This window comes from Calonectris borealis, unplaced genomic scaffold (assembly GCF_964195595.1).
Source record: "Calonectris borealis unplaced genomic scaffold, bCalBor7.hap1.2 HAP1_SCAFFOLD_347, whole genome shotgun sequence".
Taxonomy (NCBI): Eukaryota; Metazoa; Chordata; class Aves; order Procellariiformes; family Procellariidae; genus Calonectris; species Calonectris borealis.
The window spans coordinates 1-19,032 of record NW_027441729.1 but is presented as its reverse complement, the minus strand read 5'-3'; the positions used below and the strand labels follow the sequence as shown (position 1 = coordinate 19,032).

The following is a 19,032-nucleotide window of genomic DNA, read 5'->3' as shown; positions in this document are numbered from 1 at the left end:
GGGGCTGTTTTGGGGTGTCAGTGGTGATGGCCGCCCCCCAGAGCGGCCGGGCCCCCCCCGGGCGGTGCAGGTGAAGGAGGTGTGGGGCTGTTGGGGGTGTTGGGGCTGTTTGGGGGTGTTGGGGGTGTTTTGGGGTGTCGGTGGTGACGGCCGCCCCCCAGAGCGGCCGGGCCCCCCCCGGGCGGTGCAGGTGAAGGAGGTGTGGGGCTGTTGGGGGTGTTGGGGCTGTTTGGGGGTGTTGGGGGTGTTTTGGGGTGTCGGTGGTGACGGCCGCCCCCCAGAGCGGCCGGGCCCCCCCCGGGCGGTGCAGGTGAAGGAGGTGTGGGGCTGTTGGGGCTGTCGGGGCTGTTTGGGGGTGTTGGGGGTGTTTTGGGGTGTCGGGGGTGACGGCCGCCCCCCCAGAGCGGCCGGGCCCCCCCCGGGCGGTGCAGGTGAAGGAGGTGTGGGGCTGTTGGGGGTGTTTGGGGGTGTCGGGGCTGTTGGGATGTTGGGGGTGTTTGGGGGGTGTTTTGGGGGGCTGTTGGGGGTGTTTGGGGGTGTGGGGGTGTTTTGGGGTGTCGGGGGTGACGGCCGCCCCCCCAGAGCGGCCGGGCCCCCCCCGGGCGGTGCAGGTGAAGGAGGTGTGGGGGCTGTTGGGGGTGTTGGGGGTGTTTTGGGGGTTGGGGGTGTTTGGGGGTGTTCGGGGTGTTGGGGTGTTTGGGGGGCTGTTTGGGGGTGTTTGGGGGTGTCGGGGCTGTTTGGGGTGTTGGGGGTGTTTTGGGGTGTCGGGGGTGACGGCCGCCCCCCCCAGAGCGGCGGGCCCCCCCGGGCGGTGCAGGTGAAGGAGGTGTGGGGCTGTTGGGGCTGTCGGGGCTGTTTGGGGGGTGTTGGGGGTGTTTTGGGGTGTCGGGGGTGACGGCCGCCCCCCCAGAGCGGCCGGGCCCCCCCCGGGCGGTGCAGGTGAAGGAGGTGTGGGGCTGTTGGGGGTGTTTGGGGGTGTCGGGGCTGTTTGGGATGTTGGGGGTGTTTGGGGGGTGTTTGGGGGGCTGTTGGGGGTGTTTGGGGGTGTTGGGGGTGTTTTGGGGTGTCGGGGGTGACGGCCGCCCCCCAGAGCGGCCGGGCCCCCCCCGGGCGGTGCAGGTGAAGGAGGTGTGGGGCTTCAACGCGCTGCTGGAGTGGGAGCCCCCCCAGGACGACGGCAACTGCGAGATCACCGGCTACACCGTGCAGAAGGCTGACAAGAGAACCATGGTGCGGGGCCTGCCCCCGCCTGCCCCCCCAGACCCCCAACTGCACCCCCCGACCCCTGGCTGTACCCCCAGACCCCCAACTGCACCCCCCGACCCTGGCTGTACCCCCGGACCCCCAACTGCACCCCCAGACCCCCAACTGCCCCCCCGGACCCCCAACTGCCCCCTCACTGCCCCCAACTGCCCCCCCGGACCCCCAACTGCACCCCCGGACCCCCCAACTGCCCCCTCACTGCCCCCCAACTGCCCCCCCAGACCCCCAACTGCACCCCCCAACCCCAAGCTGCACCCTGGACCCCCAGCTGCACCCCCAGACCCCCAACTGCCCCCTCACTGCCCCCCAACTGCACCCCCGGGTCCCCAACTGCACCCCCAGATGCCCCGCTGCCCCCCTCCAAGAACCCCTGGGTGCCCCCCAAGTCCCCCGCTGCCCCCCAAACCCCCGGCTGCCCCCCAAGCCCCCCGGCAGCCCCCCAGCTGCCCCCAAACCCCCCGTGCCCCCCAGGAGTGGTTCACGGTGTACGAGCACAACCGGCCGCCCCGCTGCCCCCCAGCTGCCCCCCACGTCCCCTGCTGCCCTCCCAGCCCCCCAAACCCCCCAGCAGCCCCCCAAACCCCCCCGTGCCCCCCAGGAGTGCTTCACAGTGTACGAGCACAACCGGCCGCCCCGCTGCCCCCCAAGTCCCCAGCTGCCCCCCAAACCCCCCAGCAGCCCCCCCAACCCCCCGTGCCCCCCAGGAGTGGTTCACGGTGTACGAGCACAACCGGCCGCCCCGCTGCACGGTGTCGGAGCTGGTGATGGGCAACGAGTACCTGTTCCGGGTGTACAGCGAGAACCTGTGCGGGCCCAGCGACACCCCCGGGCTCTCCACCAACACCGCCCGCATCCCCAAAGCAGGTCCCCCACGCCGGGGGTTTGGGGGTGCACGGGGGGGGGGGTTTGGGGGGCCCCAGGGGGAGTTTGGGGCCGCAGGGAGGGGTTTGGGGGGCCGGGGGGGGGGGTTGGGGGGCCCTGGGGGAGTTTGGGGGGGGGGCAGGGGGAGTTTGGCGGGGGGCAGGGGGGGTTTGGGGGTCACACGGGGGATTTGGGGAGCCCTGGGGGAGTTTGGGGGGGGGCAGGGGGAGTTTGGGGGGCGCAGAGGGGGGTTTAGGGGGCCCCAGGGGGAGTTTGGGGGGCCCTGGGGGAGTTTGGGGGGGGGCAGGGGGGAGTTTGCGGGGCGCAGAGGGGGGTTTAGGGGGCCCCAGGGGGAGTTTGGGGCCCCAGGGAGGGGTTTTGGGGGGGCGAGGGGAGGGGTTTGGGGCGCCCTGGGGGAGTTTGGGGGGGGCCAGGGGAATTTGGGGGGCGCAGGGGGGGTTTAGGGGGCCCCAGGGGGAGTTTGGGGGGCCGAGGGGGGTTTAGGGGGCCCCAGGGGGAGTTTGGGGCCGCAGGGAGGGGTTTGGGGGGCCGAGGGGGGGGGGTTTGGGGGGCCCTGGGGGAGTTTGGGGGGGGGGGCAGGGGGAGTTTGGCGGGGGGCAGGGGGGGTTTGGGGGTCACACGGGGGATTTGGGGAGCCCTGGGGGAGTTTGGGGGGGGCAGGGGGAGTTTGCGGGGCGCAGAGGGGGGTTAGGGGGCCCCAGGGGGAGTTTGGGGGGCCCTGGGGAGTTTGGGGGGGGGCAGGGGGGAGTTTGCGGGGCGCAGAGGGGGGTTTAGGGGGCCCCAGGGGGAGTTTGGGGCCCCAGGGAGGGGTTTTGGGGGGGCGAGGGGGGTGTTTGGGGGGCCCTGAGGAGTTTGGGGGGGACCAGGGGGAGGCTGGGGGGGGCCAGGGGGAATTCGGGGGGCGCAGGGGGGGTTTAGGGGGTCCCAGGGGGAGTTTGGGACCCCAGGAAGGGGTTTGGGGGGCCGAGGGGGGGTTGGGGGGGGGCAGGGGGAGTTTGGGGGGCGCAGGGGGGGTTTAGTGGGCCCCAGAGGGAGTTTGGGGCCCCAGGGAGGGGTTTTGGGGGGGCGAGGGGGGTGTTTGGGGGGCCCTGGGGGAGTTTGGGGGGGGCCAGGGGGAATTTTGGGGGCGCAGGGGGGTTTAGGGGGCCCCAGGGGGAGTTTGGGGCCCCGGTGGGGGGGTTGGGGGCCGAGGGGGGTGTTTGGGGAGCCCTGAGGAGTTTGGGGGGCCGAGGAGGGTGTTTGGGGGGCCCTGGGGGAGTTTGGGGAGGGCCAGGGGGAGTTTCGGGGGGGGCAGGGGGAGTTTGCGGGGCACAGGGAGGGTTTGGGGGGGCCCCACGGGGAGTTTGGGACCCCAGGGAGGGGTTTGGGGGGGCAAGGGGGGTGTTTGGGGGGCCCTGGGAGAGTTTGCGGGGCGCAGGGAGGGTTTAGGGGGCCCCAGGGGGAGTTTGGGGCCCCAGGGAGGGGCCGAGGGGGGTGTTTGGGGAGCCCTGAGGAGTTTGGAGGGGGCCCAGGGGGAGTTTGGGGGGCGCAGGGGGGCTTTAGGGGGCCCCAGGGGGAGTTTGGGGCCCCAGGGAGGAGTTTGGGGGGGGCCAGGGGAGGTTTGGGGGGCCCCAGGAGGAGTTTGGGGGGCTCTGGGGGGGATTGGGGGGGGCCCAGGGGAGGTTGGGGGTTCCCAGAGGAAGTTTGGAGGGGGCCAGGGGGAGTTTGGGGGGGCCCGAGGGCTTGGGTCCCCCCTAATTCTAGGGAGGGCTGGCCTGGATGTCTGGGTCCCCCCCCGGTTTTGGGGGGCACCTCAGACATGTGGGTGTCCCCCCCCCCGGTTGTGGGTCCCCTCAGTAGTGGGGGGGCAGCCAAGATGCCCGGGGTCCCCGCTCCACTTTTGGGGGGCTTCCCAGACATGTGGGTCCCCCTGGGATTTTGGGGGGCTGCCCAGACATGTGGGTCCCCCCCCTGGTTTTGGGGGGCACCCCAGACATGTGGGTCCCCCTCCTGGTTTTGGGGGGCTTCCCAGACATGTGGGTCCCCCCCTTGGTTTTGGGGGGACACCCCAGACATGTGGGTCCCCCCCCCCAGTTGTGGGTCCCCTCAGGGTTGTGGGCGGCAGCCTGGATGCCCTGGGACTCCCCCCCAGTTTTGGGGGGCACCCCAGACATGTGGGTCCCCCTGGAATTTTGGGGGGCTTCCCAAACATGTGGGCCCCCCCCCGGTTGTGCGGCGGGGGGGCACCCCAAACCTCTGGATCCCCCTGGGATTTTGGGGTGCTGCCTGCCCCCCACCTCTGGCAGCCCAACGAGGGGGAGCAGAGGGGGAGCAGCCGCGGGGACCTGCATCCCTCCCCCCCCCCAGCGTTTTGGGGGTGCCCGGGGGGAGGGGATCCCCAACTCAGTGTCTGCCCCTCCCCCCCCCCCCAGGCCTGACGCTGAAGCCCCCCAAATTCCAGGAGCACGACTTCCGCTCGGCCCCCCAGTTCCTCACCCCGCTGGTGGATCGCAGCGCCGTGGCCGGCTACACCACCGCCCTCAACTGCGCCGTGCGGGGGCACCCCAAGGTGGGGGGCACCCCAAGGTGGGGGGCGCTTGGGGAGGGGGGGAACGGGGTGCCCCTAATGCTGCCCCCCCCCCCCAGCCCAAGGTGCTGTGGGTGAAGGGCAAGGGGATTTTGGGGTCCCCCCTAACCCCGTGCCCCCCCCCCCCCGCCCAAGGTGCTGTGGGTGAAGGGCAAGGGGATTTTGGGGTCCCCCCTAACCCCGTGCCCCCCCCCAGGCCAAGGTGCTGTGGGTGAAGGGCAAGGGGATTTTGGGGTCCCCCCTAACCCCGTGCCCCCCCTCCCAGGCCAAGGTGCTGTGGGTGAAGGGCAAGGGGATTTTGGGGTCCCCCCTAACCCCGTGCCCCCCCCCCAGCCCAAGGTGCTGTGGGTGAAGGGCAAGGGGATTTTGGGGTCCCCCCTAACCCCGTGCCCCCCCTCCCAGCCCAAGGTGCTGTGGGTGAAGGGCAAGGGGATTTTGGGGTCCCCCCTAACCCCGTGCCCCCCCCCCAGGCCAAGGTGCTGTGGGTGAAGGGCAAGGGGATTTTGGGGTCCCCCCTAACCCCGTGCCCCCCCTCCCAGCCCAAGGTGCTGTGGGTGAAGGGCAAGGGGATTTTGGGGTCCCCCCTAACCCCGTGCCCCCCCCCCAGCCCAAGGTGCTGTGGGTGAAGGGCAAGGGGATTTTGGGGTCCCCCCTAACCCCGTGCCCCCCCCCCCGGCCAAGGTGCTGTGGGTGAAGGGCAAGGGGATTTTGGGGTGCCCCCTAACCCCGTGCCCCCCTCCCAGCCCAAGGTGCTGTGGGTGAAGGGCAAGGGGATTTTGGGGTCCCCCCTAACCCTGTGCCCCCCCCCCAGGCCAAGGTGCTGTGGGTGAAGGGCAAGGGGATTTTGGGGTCCCCCCTAACCCCGTGCCCCCCCCCCCCCGCCCAAGGTGCTGTGGGTGAAGGGCAAGGGGATTTTGGGGTCCCCCCTAACCCCGTGCCCCCCCCAGCCCAAGGTGCTGTGGGTGAAGGGCAAGGGGATTTTGGGGTCCCCCCTAACCCCGTGCCCCCCCCAGCCCAAGGTGCTGTGGGTGAAGGGCAAGGGGATTTTGGGGTCCCCCCTAACCCCGTGCCCCCCCCCCAGGCCAAGGTGCTGTGGGTGAAGGGCAAGGGGATTTTGGGGTCCCCCCTAACCCCGTGCCCCCCCCCCAGCCCAAGGTGCTGTGGGTGAAGGGCAAGGGGTGGGGTGGACCTGGGGGGTCCTAGGGGAGGTTTTGGGGTGCAGTTTGGGGTCCCCCTAATGCTGCCCCCCCCAGCCCAAGGTGGCGTGGCTGAAGAACCAGGTGTGGGCTGGACCTGGGGGTCCTAGGGGAGGTTTTGGGGTGCAGTTTGGGGTCCCTAACACTGCCCCCCAGCCCAAGGTGAATCACAGGGCACAGGGAGGTTTTGGGGTGCGTTTTGGGGTCCCCCTAATGCTGCCCCCCCCAGCCCAAGGTGGTGTGGCTGAAGAACCAGGTGTGGGCTGGACCTGGGGGGTCCTAGGGGAGGTTTTGGGGTCCCTAACGCTGCCCCCCAGCCCAAGGTGAAGCACAGGGCACGGGGAGGTTTTGGGGTGCGTTTCGGGGTGCGTTTCGGGGTGCCCTGACCCCGTGCCCCCCCAGCCCAAGGTGGTGTGGCTGAAGAACCAGGTGTGGGGAGGTTTTGGGGTGCAGTTTGGGGTCCCTAACGCTGCCCCCCCAGCCCAAGGTGAAGCACAGGGCACGGGGAGGTTTTGGGGTGCATTTTGGGGTCCCCCTAATGCTGCCCCCCCCAGCCCAAGGTGGTGTGGCTGAAGAACCAGGTGTGGGCTGGACCTGGGGGGTCCTAGGGGAGGTTTTGGGGTGCAGTTTGGGGTCCCTAACGCTGCCCCCCCAGCCCAAGGTGAAGCACAGGGCACGGGGAGGTTTTGGGGTGCATTTCGGGGTGCGTTTTGGGGTGCCCTGACCCCGTGCCCCCCCAGCCCAAGGTGGTGTGGCTGAAGAACCAGGTGTGGGCTGGACCTGGGGGGTCCTAGGGGAGGTTTTGGGGTGCAGTTTGGGGTCCCTAACGCTGCCCCCCAGCCCAAGGTGAAGCACAGGGCACGGGGAGGTTTTGGGGTGCGTTTCGGGGTGCATTTCGGGGTGCCCTGACCCCGTGCCCCCCCAGCCCAAGGTGGTGTGGCTGAAGAACCAGGTGGCCATCGGGGAGGACCCCCGGTTCCTGGCCCGGCACAGCCAGGGGGTCCTGACCCTCCAGATCCGCAAGCCGGGACCCTTCGACGGGGGCACCTACAGCTGCCGGGCCGTCAACGAGCTGGGGGAGGCGCTGACCGAGTGCAAGCTGGAGATACGGGGTGCGGGGGGGACCCCGATATCTGGGGGGGGGTCCCTGATATCTGGGGGGGGCACCCTGGGGTCTGGGGGGGGCACCCCGGGATCTTGGAGGGGGCCATTGGTGCTGGCAGTGAGCTGGGGGAGGCGCTGACCGAGTGGAAGCTGAAGATACAGGGTGCAGGGGGGGCTCCCCAAAACCTGGGGAGGTCCCCGATATCTGGGGGGGGTCCCCGATATCTGGGGAGGGGTCCCTGATATCTGGGGGGGGCACCCTGGGGTTTGGGGGGGCACCCCGGGATCTTGGAGGGGGCCATTGGTCTGGCAGCGAGCTGGGGGAGGCGCTGACTGAGTGGAAGCTGGAGATATGGGGTGCTGGGGGGGCTCCCCAAAACCTGGGGGGGTCCCCGATATCTGGGGGGGGTCCCCGATATCTGGGGGGGCACCCTGGGGTCTGGGGGGGGCACCCCGGGATCTTGGAGGGGGCCATTGGTGCTGGCAGCGAGCTGGGGGAGGCGCTGACTGAGTGGAAGCTGGAGATATGGGGTGCTGGGGGGGCTCCCCAAAACCTGGGGGGGGTCCCCGATATCTGGGGGGGGTCCCCGATATCTGGGGGGGGCACCCTGGGGTCTGGGGGGGGCACCCCGGGATCTTGGAGGGGGCCATTGGTGCTGGCAGTGAGCTGGGGGAGGCGCTGACTGAGTGGAAGCTGGAGATATGGGGTGCTGGGGGGGCTCCCCAAAACCTGGGGGGGGTCCCCGATATCTGGGGGGGGTCCCCGATATCTGGGGGGGCACCTTGGGGTCTGGGGGGGGCACCCCGGGATCTTGGAGGGGGCCATTGGTGCTGGCAGTGAGCTGGGGGAGGCGCTGACCGGGTGCAAGCTGGAGATACGGGGTACGGGGGGGGTCCCCGATAACTGGGGGGGGTCCCCAATACCTGGAGGGGGATCCCTGATATCTGGAGGGGGTCCCTGAGAGCTGGGGGGGGTCCCCGGGATCTGGGGGGGGCAGTGGCAGCCCCCCAACACAGGTCTCCCCCCACGCAGTGCCCCAGTGAAGGCGATGGCGAGGCAGGACGGTGAGTGGGGGGGGGGCGATTTTGGGGGGGCTTTGGGGGGGGTAATTTTGGGTGTGGGCGCTTTATTTTGGGGGGGGGGTAATTTGGGGGTGAGCTTAATTTGGGGGGGCGTTTAATTGGGCACGGGTGTTTAACTGGGGGGGCATTTAATGGGGGGGTGATTAATAGGTGCAGTGTTTAATGGGGGGGCGTTTAATTGGCGGGGTGATTAATTGGGGGGCTGTGTTTAATTGGGGGGGGTATTTTGGGGGGCCGTACGTTTAATTTGGGGGGGTGGCTGCTTTCTTGGGGGGATTAAGTTGGGGTGGGTGTTTCATTTTGGGGGTGCAGCCCCCCCTGTGACACCCGCCCCCCCCCCCAGGGCCGGAGGAGGTGGGCAGAGGTGCCCCCCCGGGAATAAACGGAGCCCCCAGCTGTGCCCGGCCGTGTCCGTCTGTCCTTTTTGGGGGGGCCCCCCCGTCCGTCTGTCCTTTTTGGGGGGGCCCCCCCCATCCGTCTGTCCTTTTGGGGGGCCCCCCCACGTCCATCTGTCCTTTTTGGGGGTCCCTGGGCTGGGGGAGAGGGGTGACAATGGGTGTGACCCCCAGTTTGCACCCCCACGTCGGTCTGTCCTTTTTGGGGGGCCCCCCCCATGTCCGTCTGTCCTTCCCGGGGGTCCCTGGGCTGAGGGAGAGGGGTGACAATGGGGGTGACCCCCAGTTTGCACCCCCACGTCCGTCTGTCCTTTTGGGGGGTCCCTGGGCTGAGGGAGAGGGGTGACAATGGGGGTGACCCCCAGTTTGCACCCCCACGTCCGTCTGTCCTTTTGGGGGGCCCCCCCCATGTCCGTCTGTCCTTCCCGGGGGTCCCTGGGCTGAGGGAGAGGAGTGACAATGGGGGTGACCCCCAGTTTGCACCCCCACGTCCGTCTGTCCTTTTTGGGGGGCCCCCCCCATGTCCGTCTGTCCTTCCCGGGGGTCCCTGGGCTGAGGGAGAGGAGTGACAATGGGGGTGACCCCCAGTTTGCACCCCCACGTCCGTCTGTCCTTTTTGGGGGGCCCCCCCCCATGTCCCTCTGTCCTTTTGGGGGGTCCCCGGGCTGAGGGAGAGGGGTGACAATGGGGGTGACCCCCAGTTTGCACCCCCCACGTCCGTCTGTCCTTTTTGGGGGGCCCCCCCCATGTCTGTCTGTCCTTCCTGGGGGTCCCCGGGCTGGGGGAGAGGGGTGACAATGGGGGTGACCCCCAGTTTGCACCCCCACGTCCGTCTGTCCTTCCTGGGGGTCCCTGGGCTGGGGGAGAGGGGTGACAATGGGGGTCACCCCCAGTTTGCACCCCCACGTCCGTCTGTCCTTTTTGGGGGCCCCCCCCCACGTCCGTCTGTCCTTTTGGGGGGTCCCCGGGCTGGGGGAGAGGGGTGACAATGGGGGTGACCCCCAGTTTGCACCCCCCACGTCCGTCTGTCCTTTTTGGGGGGTCCCCGGGCTGGGGGAGAGGGGTGACAATGGGGGTGACCCCCAGTTTGCACCCCCACGTCCGTCTGTCCTTTTTGGGGGCCCCCCCCACGTCCGTCTGTCCTTTTGGGGGGTCCCTGGGCTGGGGGAGAGGGGTGACAATGGGGGTGACCCCCAGTTTGCACCCCCACGTCCGTCTGTCCTTTTGGGGGGTCCCCGGGCTGGGGAAGAGGGGTGACAATGGGGGTGACCCCCAGTTTGCACCCCCACGTCCGTCTGTCCTTTTGGGGGGTTGCGGCAGGGCTGGTGACAGCATGGGGGGGGGTGACACCATCTCCCTTCCACCTTTATTTGGGGGGGCGGGCGGGCGCCCCCTCTCACAGCTCCGCCCTGTCCCCAGGGGGGTCCCGAGGGTCCCCCACCACCCCGGGGAGTCCCCGAGGGTCTGGGGGTCCCGGGGGGCACCCACCGGGGTCACGGAGGAGGAAGAGGAGCCGGATCCAGCGGGCGAAGAGGCGATGGAGGCGTCGGGGCGGCGCCAGCAGCTGGAGGTAGAAAGTGCGACCGGTAACCAGGCGCGCCCGCAACTGGTGACACTGGTGGCTGTGGAGGGACAGACGGACGCAGGACAGCGGCAGCAGCCTGGAGAGAGAGGAATACATCTGTTGTGTGGGGGGGGGGTGGCACAATATTGGGGTGCTGGTGGGAGGGAAGAAGGGGGTGGGGGGCTCACCCGAAGAGCTGGAGCTCCTCGGTTTGGGGGGGCGACGCCGGCACCGGCCGCGCCAGCAGCATCAGATCGGGGAGCGGGAGGAGGGGGCTGGTGGCGGCGATGCCCACCGTCACCCGGCTGGCCGCCTCGCCGCTCCGCGTCACCTGCGGGGACGGGGACACGGTTTGGGGGGGGGGGACGTGGGGCTGCGGTAGAGGGGGGCTATGGAGGGGGGAGGAAGGGGGGCAGGTGGGGATGGGGGGGGGGTGTTGGGGAGATGGGGGGGGGAATGGGACTGTTGGGGGCCATGGGTGAGGGGACGTGGGCAGGGGGACGTGGCCACGGCTGAGGGGACGCGGGCGGGGAGGGGGGACAGGAGAGAGGGGGCCATGGCTGAGGGGACGGGTAAGAGGGCACAGGGCTGGGGGGGGGGTCGTGGCTGAGGGGACACAGGCAGGGGGAGGGGACACAGGGCCACGGCTGAGGGGACACAGGCGGGGGGGGGACACAGGGCCACGGCTGAGGGGACACAGGCGGGGGGGGGACGACACAGGGCCACAGCTGAGGGGACACAGACAGGGGGACATGGCCATGGCTGAGGGGACACAGGCGGGGGGGGGGGGACAGGGCCGTGGCTGAGGGGACACAGGCGGGGGGGGGGGACACAGGGCCATGGCTGAGGGGACAGGTGGGGGGACACAGGGCCACGGCTGAGGGGACACAGGCAGGGGGAGGGGACACAGGGCCACGGCTGAGGGGACACAGGCAGGGGGACATGGCCATGGCTGAGGGGACACAGACTGGGGGAGGGGACACAGGGCCAGGGCTGAGGGGACACAGGCGGGGGGGGGACATGGGGCCACAGCTGAGGGGACAAGTGGGGGGGAACAGGGCCATGGCTGAGGGGACAGGTTGGGGGGGGGTCAGGGCCGTGGCTGAGGGGACACAGGCCGGGGGGGAGGGACACACAGGGCCATGGCTGAGGGGACAGGTTGGTGGGGACACAGCTGGGGCTGAGGGGACACAGGCTGGGGGGGAGGGGGATGACAGGGCCAGGGCTGAGGGGACACAGGCAAGAGGGACACGGGGCCGTGGCTGAGGGGACAGGGGGGGGGACACAGGGCCAGGGCTGAGGGGACACAGGCCGGGGGGGGTACACGGGGCTGCCCCTCACCTGCAGGAAGTCGCTCTCGAAGAGCGGGCAGTCCCGCAGGTGCCCGTACTCCCCCTGGGCCAGGCAGCGCCACAGCCGGCCCATACCGGGGTAGGAGGTGGGGGGGCAGCCCGGGAAGGACTCGGAGACCCCCGGGGAAAGACACGGAGGCCCCGGGGAAAGACACGGAGGCCCCGGGGAAAGACACGGAGGCCCCGGGGGAAGCTCACGGAGGCCCCGGGAGGGCTCGGGGAGACCCCGGGGAGGCGCCGCTGCCGCCGCTCAAGATGGCGCCGGGACGCCTCAAGATGGCGCCCGCGGGCTCGCGCACCACGGCGCGGCGGGCGGGAAGGGCGCGCGACCAGCCCCGCCTCCTTCCCTTCGCGCCCCGCCCCCTTCCCTTCGCGCCCCGCCCCCTTCCCTTCGCGCCCCGCCCCCTCCCGCCGTGCCCCGCCCCTCCCCGCTTTGCCCCGCTCCCGCCCGGCTTTGCCCCGCCCCCGCCCCGCCCCGCTGCCGCTTTGCCCCGCCCCGCCCCGCCCCGCTTTGCCCCGCCCCCGTCCCGTCGTGCCCCGCGCGGCCAAGATGGCGGCCCCGGCGCTGGTGCTGGCGCTGCTGGGGGCGGCGGCGGCGCTGGGCGGCGGCGGGAGCTGCCGGGGCGGGCCCGGGCTGCGGGTGAGCGGCGGGGGCCGGGGGGCCGGGGGGGCCGGGGGCTGCCCCGCGGCGGGGCGGTCGTGGTCGTGAGGGGGCGGGTCCCGCCCCGGGATGGAGCGGGGGCGGGCCCTGTGGCGGCGAGTTAATATTAATGAGGGGCGTGTCCTCACGGGTGAGGGTTCGTTAATATTAATGAGGGGGCGGGACTCTCACTGGTTGGGGGCGCTGCCCTGCGCCCGTTCGTTGCTATTCATAAGGGGGTGGGGTAGGTGCAATGGCAGCTCATTAATATTAATGAGGAGCGAGTTCTAGCAGGTGTCAGCTCATTAATATTCAGGAGTGGGCAGGAACTGCCCCACAGTGGCTTATGCAGATGAGGGTGGAGGCGGTACCAAGGGGCAGCTCATTAATATTAATGAGATGCGCTGTGTAATGTGTGGTGTCGTTAATACTAATGAGAGCAAGCCTTGTCTCGTGTTAGGCCATTAATATTCATGAGATGGGGGCTTGTCCATGGTCAGCTCATTAATATTCACAAGAGGGCGGACACTGCCCCACGCTGGTAGTGCTTGAGAGGCCGAGCAGTCGCCCGTGGTGCTCATTAATATTCATGAGCAGGCGGTTATTAGCGTCTGTAGCTCATTAATATTCATGCTGGATGGTCAGCAGCATGGCCTCGAGTCAGTTCATCAATATTCATGAGGGTGGGATCCAAGGGTTGGTTTGCTCCTTAATATTCATGAGGAAGGACCCAAGGCTTGGCTTGCTCATTAATATTCATGAGGAGGAGACAAGTTTTGGTTTGCTTGTTAATATTCATGAGGGCGGAGGGGGTGTCCCCATCCCGGGGTCCCCAGTGGGAGGCGCTGACACCCCTGCCCTGGCCCCAATGTCACCCCCGTCCCCAATGTCACCCCCATCCCCAATGACACCCCCACCCTGACCCCAATGTCACCCCTGTCCCCAATGTCACCCCCATCCCAATGTCCCCCAATGTCACTCCCCCTGCCCCAATGTCACCCCCCGCCCCCAATGTCACCCCGTGTGTCCCCAATGTCACCCCCCCGTCCCCAATGTCACCTCCCATCCCCAATGACACCCCCACCCTGGCCCCAATGTCACCCCTTGTGTCCCCAATGTCACCCCCCATCCCCAATGTCACCCCTGCCCCACCCCCAATGTCACCCCCCCGTCCCCAATGTCACCCCCCATCCCCAATGACACCCCCGCCCTGGCCCCAATGTCACCCTCTGTGTCCCCAATGTCACCCCGTGTTCCCAATGTCACCCCCACTTTGTCCCCAATGTCACTCTCACTCCATTCCAATGTCCCCCAATGTCACCCCCCCATCCCCAATGTTACTCCGCAACCCAATGTCACCCCCTGTCCCCAACGTCACCCCCTGTCCCCAACGTCACCCCCGTCCCCAACGTCACCCCCCTGTCCCCAACGTCACCCCCCGTCCCCAGCGTCACCCCCCGTCCCCAGCGTCACCCCCGTCCCCAGCGTCACCCCCCGTCCCCAACGTCACCCCCCCGTCCCCAACGTCACCCCTTGTCCCCAACGTCACCCCCTTGTCCCCAACGTCACCCCCCCGTCCCCAACGTCACCCCCTGTCCCCAATGTCACCCCCCGTCCCCAAAGTCACCCCCCGTCCCCAACCTCACACCCCGTCCCCAACGTCACCCCCCCGTCCCCAACCTCACCCCCCTGTCCCCAACGTCACCCCCTTGTCCCCAGCGTCACCCCCCCGTCCCCAACGTCACCCCCCCGTCCCCAATGTCACCCCCCTTGTCCCCAACGTCACCCCCGTCCCCAACGTCACCCCCCGTCCCCAACGTCATTCTCCGTCCCCAACGACACCCCCCATCCCCAACGTCACCCCCCCGTCCCCAACGACACCCCCCCGTCCCCAACGTCACCCCCCGTCCCCAATGTCACCCCTGTCCCCAATGTCACCCCCCCGTCCCCAACGTCACCCCCCCAGTCCCCAACGTCACCCCCCGTCCCCAACGTCACCCCTTGTCCCCAACCTCACCCCCCGTCCCCAACGTCACCCCCCTGTCCCCAACCTCACCCCCCGTCCCCAACGTCACCCCTTGTCCCCAACGTCACCCCCCCGTCCCCAACGTCACCCCCCCGTCCCCAATGTCACCCCCCTTGTCCCCAACGTCACCCCCCCGTCCCCAACGTCACCCCCCCGTCCCCAATGTCACCCCCCTTGTCCCCAACGTCACCCCCCGTCCCCAACGTCACCCCCCTTGTCCCCAACGTCACCCCCGTCCCCAACGTCACCCCCCCGTCCCCAACGTCACCCCCCGTCCCCAACGTCACCCCCGTCCCCAACGTCACCCCTTGTCCCCAACCTCACCCCCCGTCCCCAACGTCACCCCCCTTGTCCCCAACGTCACCCCCGTCCCCAACGTCACCCCCCCGTCCCCAACGTCACCCCCCGTCCCCAACGTCACCCCCCTTGTCCCCAACGTCACCCCCGTCCCCAACGTCACCCCCCCGTCCCCAACGTCACCCCCCCGTCCCCAACGTCACCCCCCGTCCCCAACGTCACCCCTTGTCCCCAACCTCACCCCCCGTCCCCAACGTCACCCCTTGTCCCCAACGTCACCCCCCCGTCCCCAACGTCACCCCCCCGTCCCCAATGTCACCCCCCTTGTCCCCAACGTCACCCCCCCGTCCCCAACGTCACCCCCCCGTCCCCAACGTCACCCCCCTTGTCCCCAACGTCACCCCCCGTCCCCAACGTCACCCCCCGTCCCCAACGTCATCCTCCGTCCCCAACGTCACCCCCCTGTCCCCAACGTCACCCCCCCGTCCCCAACGTCATCCTCCGTCCCCAACGTCACCCCCCTGTCCCCAACGTCACCCCCCGTCCCCAACCTCACCCCCCGTCCCCAACGTCACCCCCCGTCCCCAACCTCACCCCCCGTCCCCAACGTCACCCCCCGTCCCCAACGTCACCCCCCGTCCCCAACCTCACCTCTTGTCCCCAACGTCACCCCCCATCCCCAACCTCACCCCCCGTCCCCAACGTCACCCCCCGTCCCCAACCTCACCCCTTGTCCCCAACGTCACCCCCTGTCCCCAACGTCACCCCCTTGTCCCCAGCGTCACCCCCCGTCCCCAACGTCACCCCCCTGTCCCCAGCGTCACCCCTTGTCCCCAGCGTCACCCCCTTGTCCCCAGCGTCACCCCCCGTCCCCAGCGTCACCCCCTTGTCCCCAAGTCACCCCCCGTCCCCAACGTCACCCCCTTGTCCCCCCCAGCCCGGCGAGGGCCGTGACCCCGAGACCTGCGGGCTCACCCTGCCCCTGGAGCACTCCTTCGAGCTGGGTGAGTTTGGGGGGACACAGGGGGGTGGGGGGTGACGTTGGGGACACCGAGCCGGTCCCCGACCCCTCTGTGTCCCCGTGTCCCCCCCCCCCCCCAGATGACAGCCCCCGGTTCCGCAAGCGGGGGACGCTGGCCTGGACCCCCGGCGCCGAGCCCGCCCTGACGCTCGCCCAGAAGCAGCTCAGCGAGGACGAACGCAACCAGCTGCGGGTTTGGGGGGGCCCGGGGGGGTTGGGGGGACCCGGGAGGGGTTTTGGGGGGCTCGGGGGGGCCCAGGGGGTTTTGGGGGGGGCCCAGGAGGGGTTTTGGGGGGGCTCAGGGGGGGTTAGGGGGGCCTGGGAGGGGTTTTGGGGGGCTCAGGGGGGGCCCAGGGGGTTTTGGGGGGGGCCCAGGAGGGGTTTTGGGGGGGCTCTGGGGGGGTTGGAGGGACCCAGGGGTGGTTTTGGGGGGACCAGGGGGGAGCCCAGGGGGTTTTGGGGGGACCTGGGGGGAGTTTGGGGGGGCTCAGAGGGAGTTGGATGGAACCAGGAGGAGTTTTGGGGGGCTTAGGGGGTGCCCAGGGGGTTTGGGGGGGGCCCAGGAGGGGTTTTGGGGGGGCTCTGGGGGGATTGGGGTGACCCGGAAGGGGTTTTGGGGGGGCTCAGAGGGAGTTGGGGGAACCCAGGAGGGGTTTCGGGGGGCTCAGGGGGGGTTAGGGGGGCCCGGGAGGGGTTTTGGGGGGCTCAGGGGGGGCCCAGGGGGTTTTGGGGGGACCCGGGAGGAGTTTGGGGGGGCCCGGGGGGGTTGGGGGGACCCGGGAGGGGTTTTGGGGGGCCCGGGGAGGGCCCAGGGGGTTTTGGGGGGGGCCCAGGAGGGGTTTTGGGGGGGCTCAGGGGGGGTTAGGGGGGCCCGGGAGGGGTTTTGAGGGGCTCAGGGGAGGCCCAGGGGGTTTTGGGGGGAGTTTGGGGGGGCTCAGAGGGAGTTGGATGGAACCAGGAGGAGTTTTGGGGGGCTTAGGGGGGGCCCAGGGGTTTTGGGGGGGGCCCAGGAGGGGTTTTGGGGGGGCTCTGGGGGGATTGGGGTGACCCGGAAGGGGTTTTGGGGGGGCTCAGAGGGAGTTGGGGGAACCCAGGAGGGGTTTTGGGGGGCTCAGGGGGGGTTAGGGGGGCCCGGGAGGGGTTTTGTGGGGCTCAGGGGGGGCCCAGGGGGTTTTGGGGGGACCCGGAGGGAGTTTGGGGGGGCCCGGGGGGGTTGGGGGGACCCGGGAGGGGTTTTGGGGGGCCCGGGGAGGGCCCAGGGGGTTTTGGGGGGGCCCAGGAGGGGTTTTGGGGGGGCTCAGGGGGGGTTAGGGGGGCCCGGGAGGGGTTTTGGGGGGCTCAGGGGGGGCCCAGGGGGTTTTGGGGGGACCTGGGGGAAGTTTGGGGGGGCTCAGAGGGGGTTGGGGGGACCCAGGAGGGGTTTTGGGGGGGCTCAAGGGGGGTTGGAGGGACCCAGGGGCGGTTTTGGGGGGCTCAGGGGGGGCCCAGGGGGTTTGGGGGGGGCCCAGGAGGGGTTTTGGGGGGGCTCAGGGGGGGCTAGGGGGGCCCGGGAGGGGTTTTGGGGGTCTCAGGGGGGGCCCAAGGGGTTTTGGGGGGACCTGGGGGGAGTTTGGGGGGGCTCAGAGGGAGTTGGATGGAACCAGGAGGAGTTTTGGGGGGCTTAGGGGGGGCCCAGGGGTTTTGGGGGGGCCCAGGAGGGGTTTTGGGGGGGCTCTGGGGGGATTGGGGTGACCCGGAAGGGGTTTTGGGGGGGCTCAGAGGGAGTTGGGGGGACCCAGGAGGGGTTTTGGGGGGGCTCGGGGGGGTTGGAGGGACCCGGGGGGGGGGTTGGGGGGACCAGGGGGGAGCCCAGGGGGTTTTGGGGGGACCCGGGGGGAGTTTGGGGGGGCTCAGAGGGGGTTGGAGGGACCCAGGAGGGGTTTTGGGGGGGCCCGGGGGGAGCCCAGGGGGTTTTGGGGGGACGTGGGGGGAGTTTGGGGAGGCTCAGAGGGGGTTGGGGGGACCCGGGAGGGGTTTTGGGGGGACCCGGGGGGAGTTTGGGGGGGCTCAGGGGGGGTTGGAGGGACCCAGGAGGGGTTTTGGGGGGGGGCCCAGGAGGGATTTTGGGGTGCCTGGGGTTTGGGGTCCCCGGGGGGTTTTGGGGTCCCCGGGGGGTTTTGGGGTGCCCAGGGTTTGGGGTGCCCAAGGGGTTTTGGGGTCCCCGAGGGGTTTTGGGGTGCCTGGGGTTTGGGGTCCCTGGGGGGTTTTGGGGTCCCCGGGGGGTTTTGGGGTGCCTGGGGTTTGGGGTCCCCGGGGGTTTTGGGGTCCCCGGGAGGTTTGGGGGTCCCGGGGGGTTTGGGGTCCCCGGGGGTTTTGGGGTCCCTGGCGGGTTTTGGGGGTCCCCGGGGGGTTTTGGGGTGCCTGGGTTTTGGGGTCCCCGGGGGTTTTGGGGTCCCCGGGAGGTTTGGGGGTCCCGGGGGGTTTTGGGGTCCCCGGGAGGTTTGGGGGTGCCTGGGGGGTTCTGGGGTGCCCGGGGGTTTTGGGGTCCCCGGGGCGGTTTGGTGTCCCTGGGGGTTCTGGGGGTCCCGGGGGGTTCTGGGGGTGCTCGGGGGGTTCTGGGGTGCCCGGGGGTTTTGGGGTGCCCGGGGGTTCTGGGGGTGCCGGGGGGTTCTGGGGGTGCTCGGGGGGTTCTGGGGTGCCCGGGGGTTTTGGTGTCCCCGGGGGTTCTGGGGTGCCCGGGGGTTCTGGGGTCCCGGGGGGTTCTGGGGGTGCTCGGGGGGTTCTGGGGTGCCCGGGGGTTTTGGTGTCCCCGGGGGTTCTGGGGTGCCCGGGGGTTCTGGGGGTGCCGGGGGGTTCTGGGGGTGCTCGGGGGGTTCTGGGGTGCCCGGGGGTTTTGGTGTCCCGGGGGTTCTGGGGTGCCCGGGGGTTTTGGGGTGCCCGGGGGTTCTGGGGGTGCCGGGGGGTTCTGGGGGTCCCGGGGGGTTCTGGGGTGCCCGGGGGTTTTGGTGTCCCCGGGGGTTCTGGGGTGCCCGGGGGTTCTGGGGTCCCGGGGGGTTCTGGGGGTCCCGGGTGGTTCTGGGGGTGCTCGGGGGGTTTTGGGGTGCCCGGGGGTTTTGGGGTGCCCGGGGTTCTGGGGTGCCGGGGCTGACGGGTGCCCGCAGGCGGTGGCGGCGCGGGAGGGGCTCTACCGGCTGCGGATCCCCCGGAAGCCCCCCGGGGAGGGGGGCGGGGCCCAGTTCGTCACCTCCTTCGTCCGGGCGGTGAGTGGGGGGCCCGGGCACCCCCCGATTGTCCCCCCCCCCCCCCCGGGACCCCCCAGCACCCCACTGTCCCGTGTCCCCCCCCCCGCGCCCCATCGGTGTCCCCCCAAGTCCCCCGCCCCCCCCAGACCTGTCCCCCCCCCCCCCCCAGTGTCCCCCTGGCCCCCCCCCACCCCCTTGCTGCCCCCCGTGTCCCCCGTCACCCCGCGTCACCCATGGGGACCCCCATCACCCCATAACTCCTGTCCCCCCCCGTCCCCCATGTCCCTTGTCACCCCATGCCCCCCGTCACCCCCTGTCCCCCCCCATGTCCCTCTGTCCCCCCTGTCCCTTGTCCCCCTGTGCCCCCCGTCACCCTGTGCCCCCCCCAGTGCCCCCCGTCACCCCACGCCCCCCGTCACCCC

At 70.5% G+C, this 19,032-nt stretch overlaps 3 protein-coding genes across 3 annotated transcripts; 2 read left to right on the top strand and 1 right to left on the bottom strand.

Moving 5' to 3' along the window:
• Positions 1-1,090: 1,090 nt before the first annotated feature.
• LOC142077628 (myosin-binding protein C, fast-type-like) lies at positions 1,091-8,494 on the top strand (the record flags this gene model as incomplete). Its single annotated transcript, XM_075139561.1, has 6 exons — positions 1,091-1,230; positions 1,968-2,127; positions 4,557-4,693; positions 6,833-7,019; positions 8,045-8,076; positions 8,438-8,494. Coding segments are annotated over 5 exons (635 nt in total), but the record flags the coding sequence as incomplete, so codon positions are not given.
• Positions 8,495-9,875: 1,381 nt separating this feature from the next.
• LOC142077626 (Golgi-associated RAB2 interactor protein 5A-like) lies at positions 9,876-11,521 on the bottom strand. The gene is made up of 3 exons (XM_075139559.1): positions 11,395-11,521; positions 10,242-10,384; positions 9,876-10,150 (listed from the first exon to the last, which is right to left on the bottom strand). Exons 1-3 carry the CDS (start codon positions 11,476-11,478, stop codon positions 9,886-9,888), a joined length of 492 nt encoding a protein of 163 aa, XP_074995660.1. The 5' UTR covers positions 11,479-11,521; the 3' UTR covers positions 9,876-9,885.
• A 418-nt stretch (positions 11,522-11,939) lies between these two features.
• LOC142077627 (ER membrane protein complex subunit 10-like) lies at positions 11,940-18,658 on the top strand (the record flags this gene model as incomplete). The annotated part of the gene is made up of 4 exons (XM_075139560.1): positions 11,940-12,045; positions 15,306-15,372; positions 15,470-15,582; positions 18,530-18,658. Coding segments are annotated over exons 1-4 (399 nt in total), but the record flags the coding sequence as incomplete, so codon positions are not given.
• Between the last annotated feature and the right edge of the window lie 374 nt (positions 18,659-19,032).

Bases quoted from the DNA above. Each gene is read 5' to 3' on its own strand.
- LOC142077626 (XM_075139559.1), bottom strand. From the start codon at position 11,478: ATGGGCCGGCTGTGGCGCTGCCTGGCCCAGGGGGAGTACGGGCACCTG. The intron at 10,385-11,394 runs GTGAGGGGCAGC...CCGTCCCCGCAG, and splicing joins TCGAGAGCGACTTCCTGCAG to GTGACGCGGAGCGGCGAGGC. The intron at 10,151-10,241 runs GTGAGCCCCCCA...CTCTCTCTCCAG, and splicing joins GAGGAGCTCCAGCTCTTCGG to GCTGCTGCCGCTGTCCTGCG.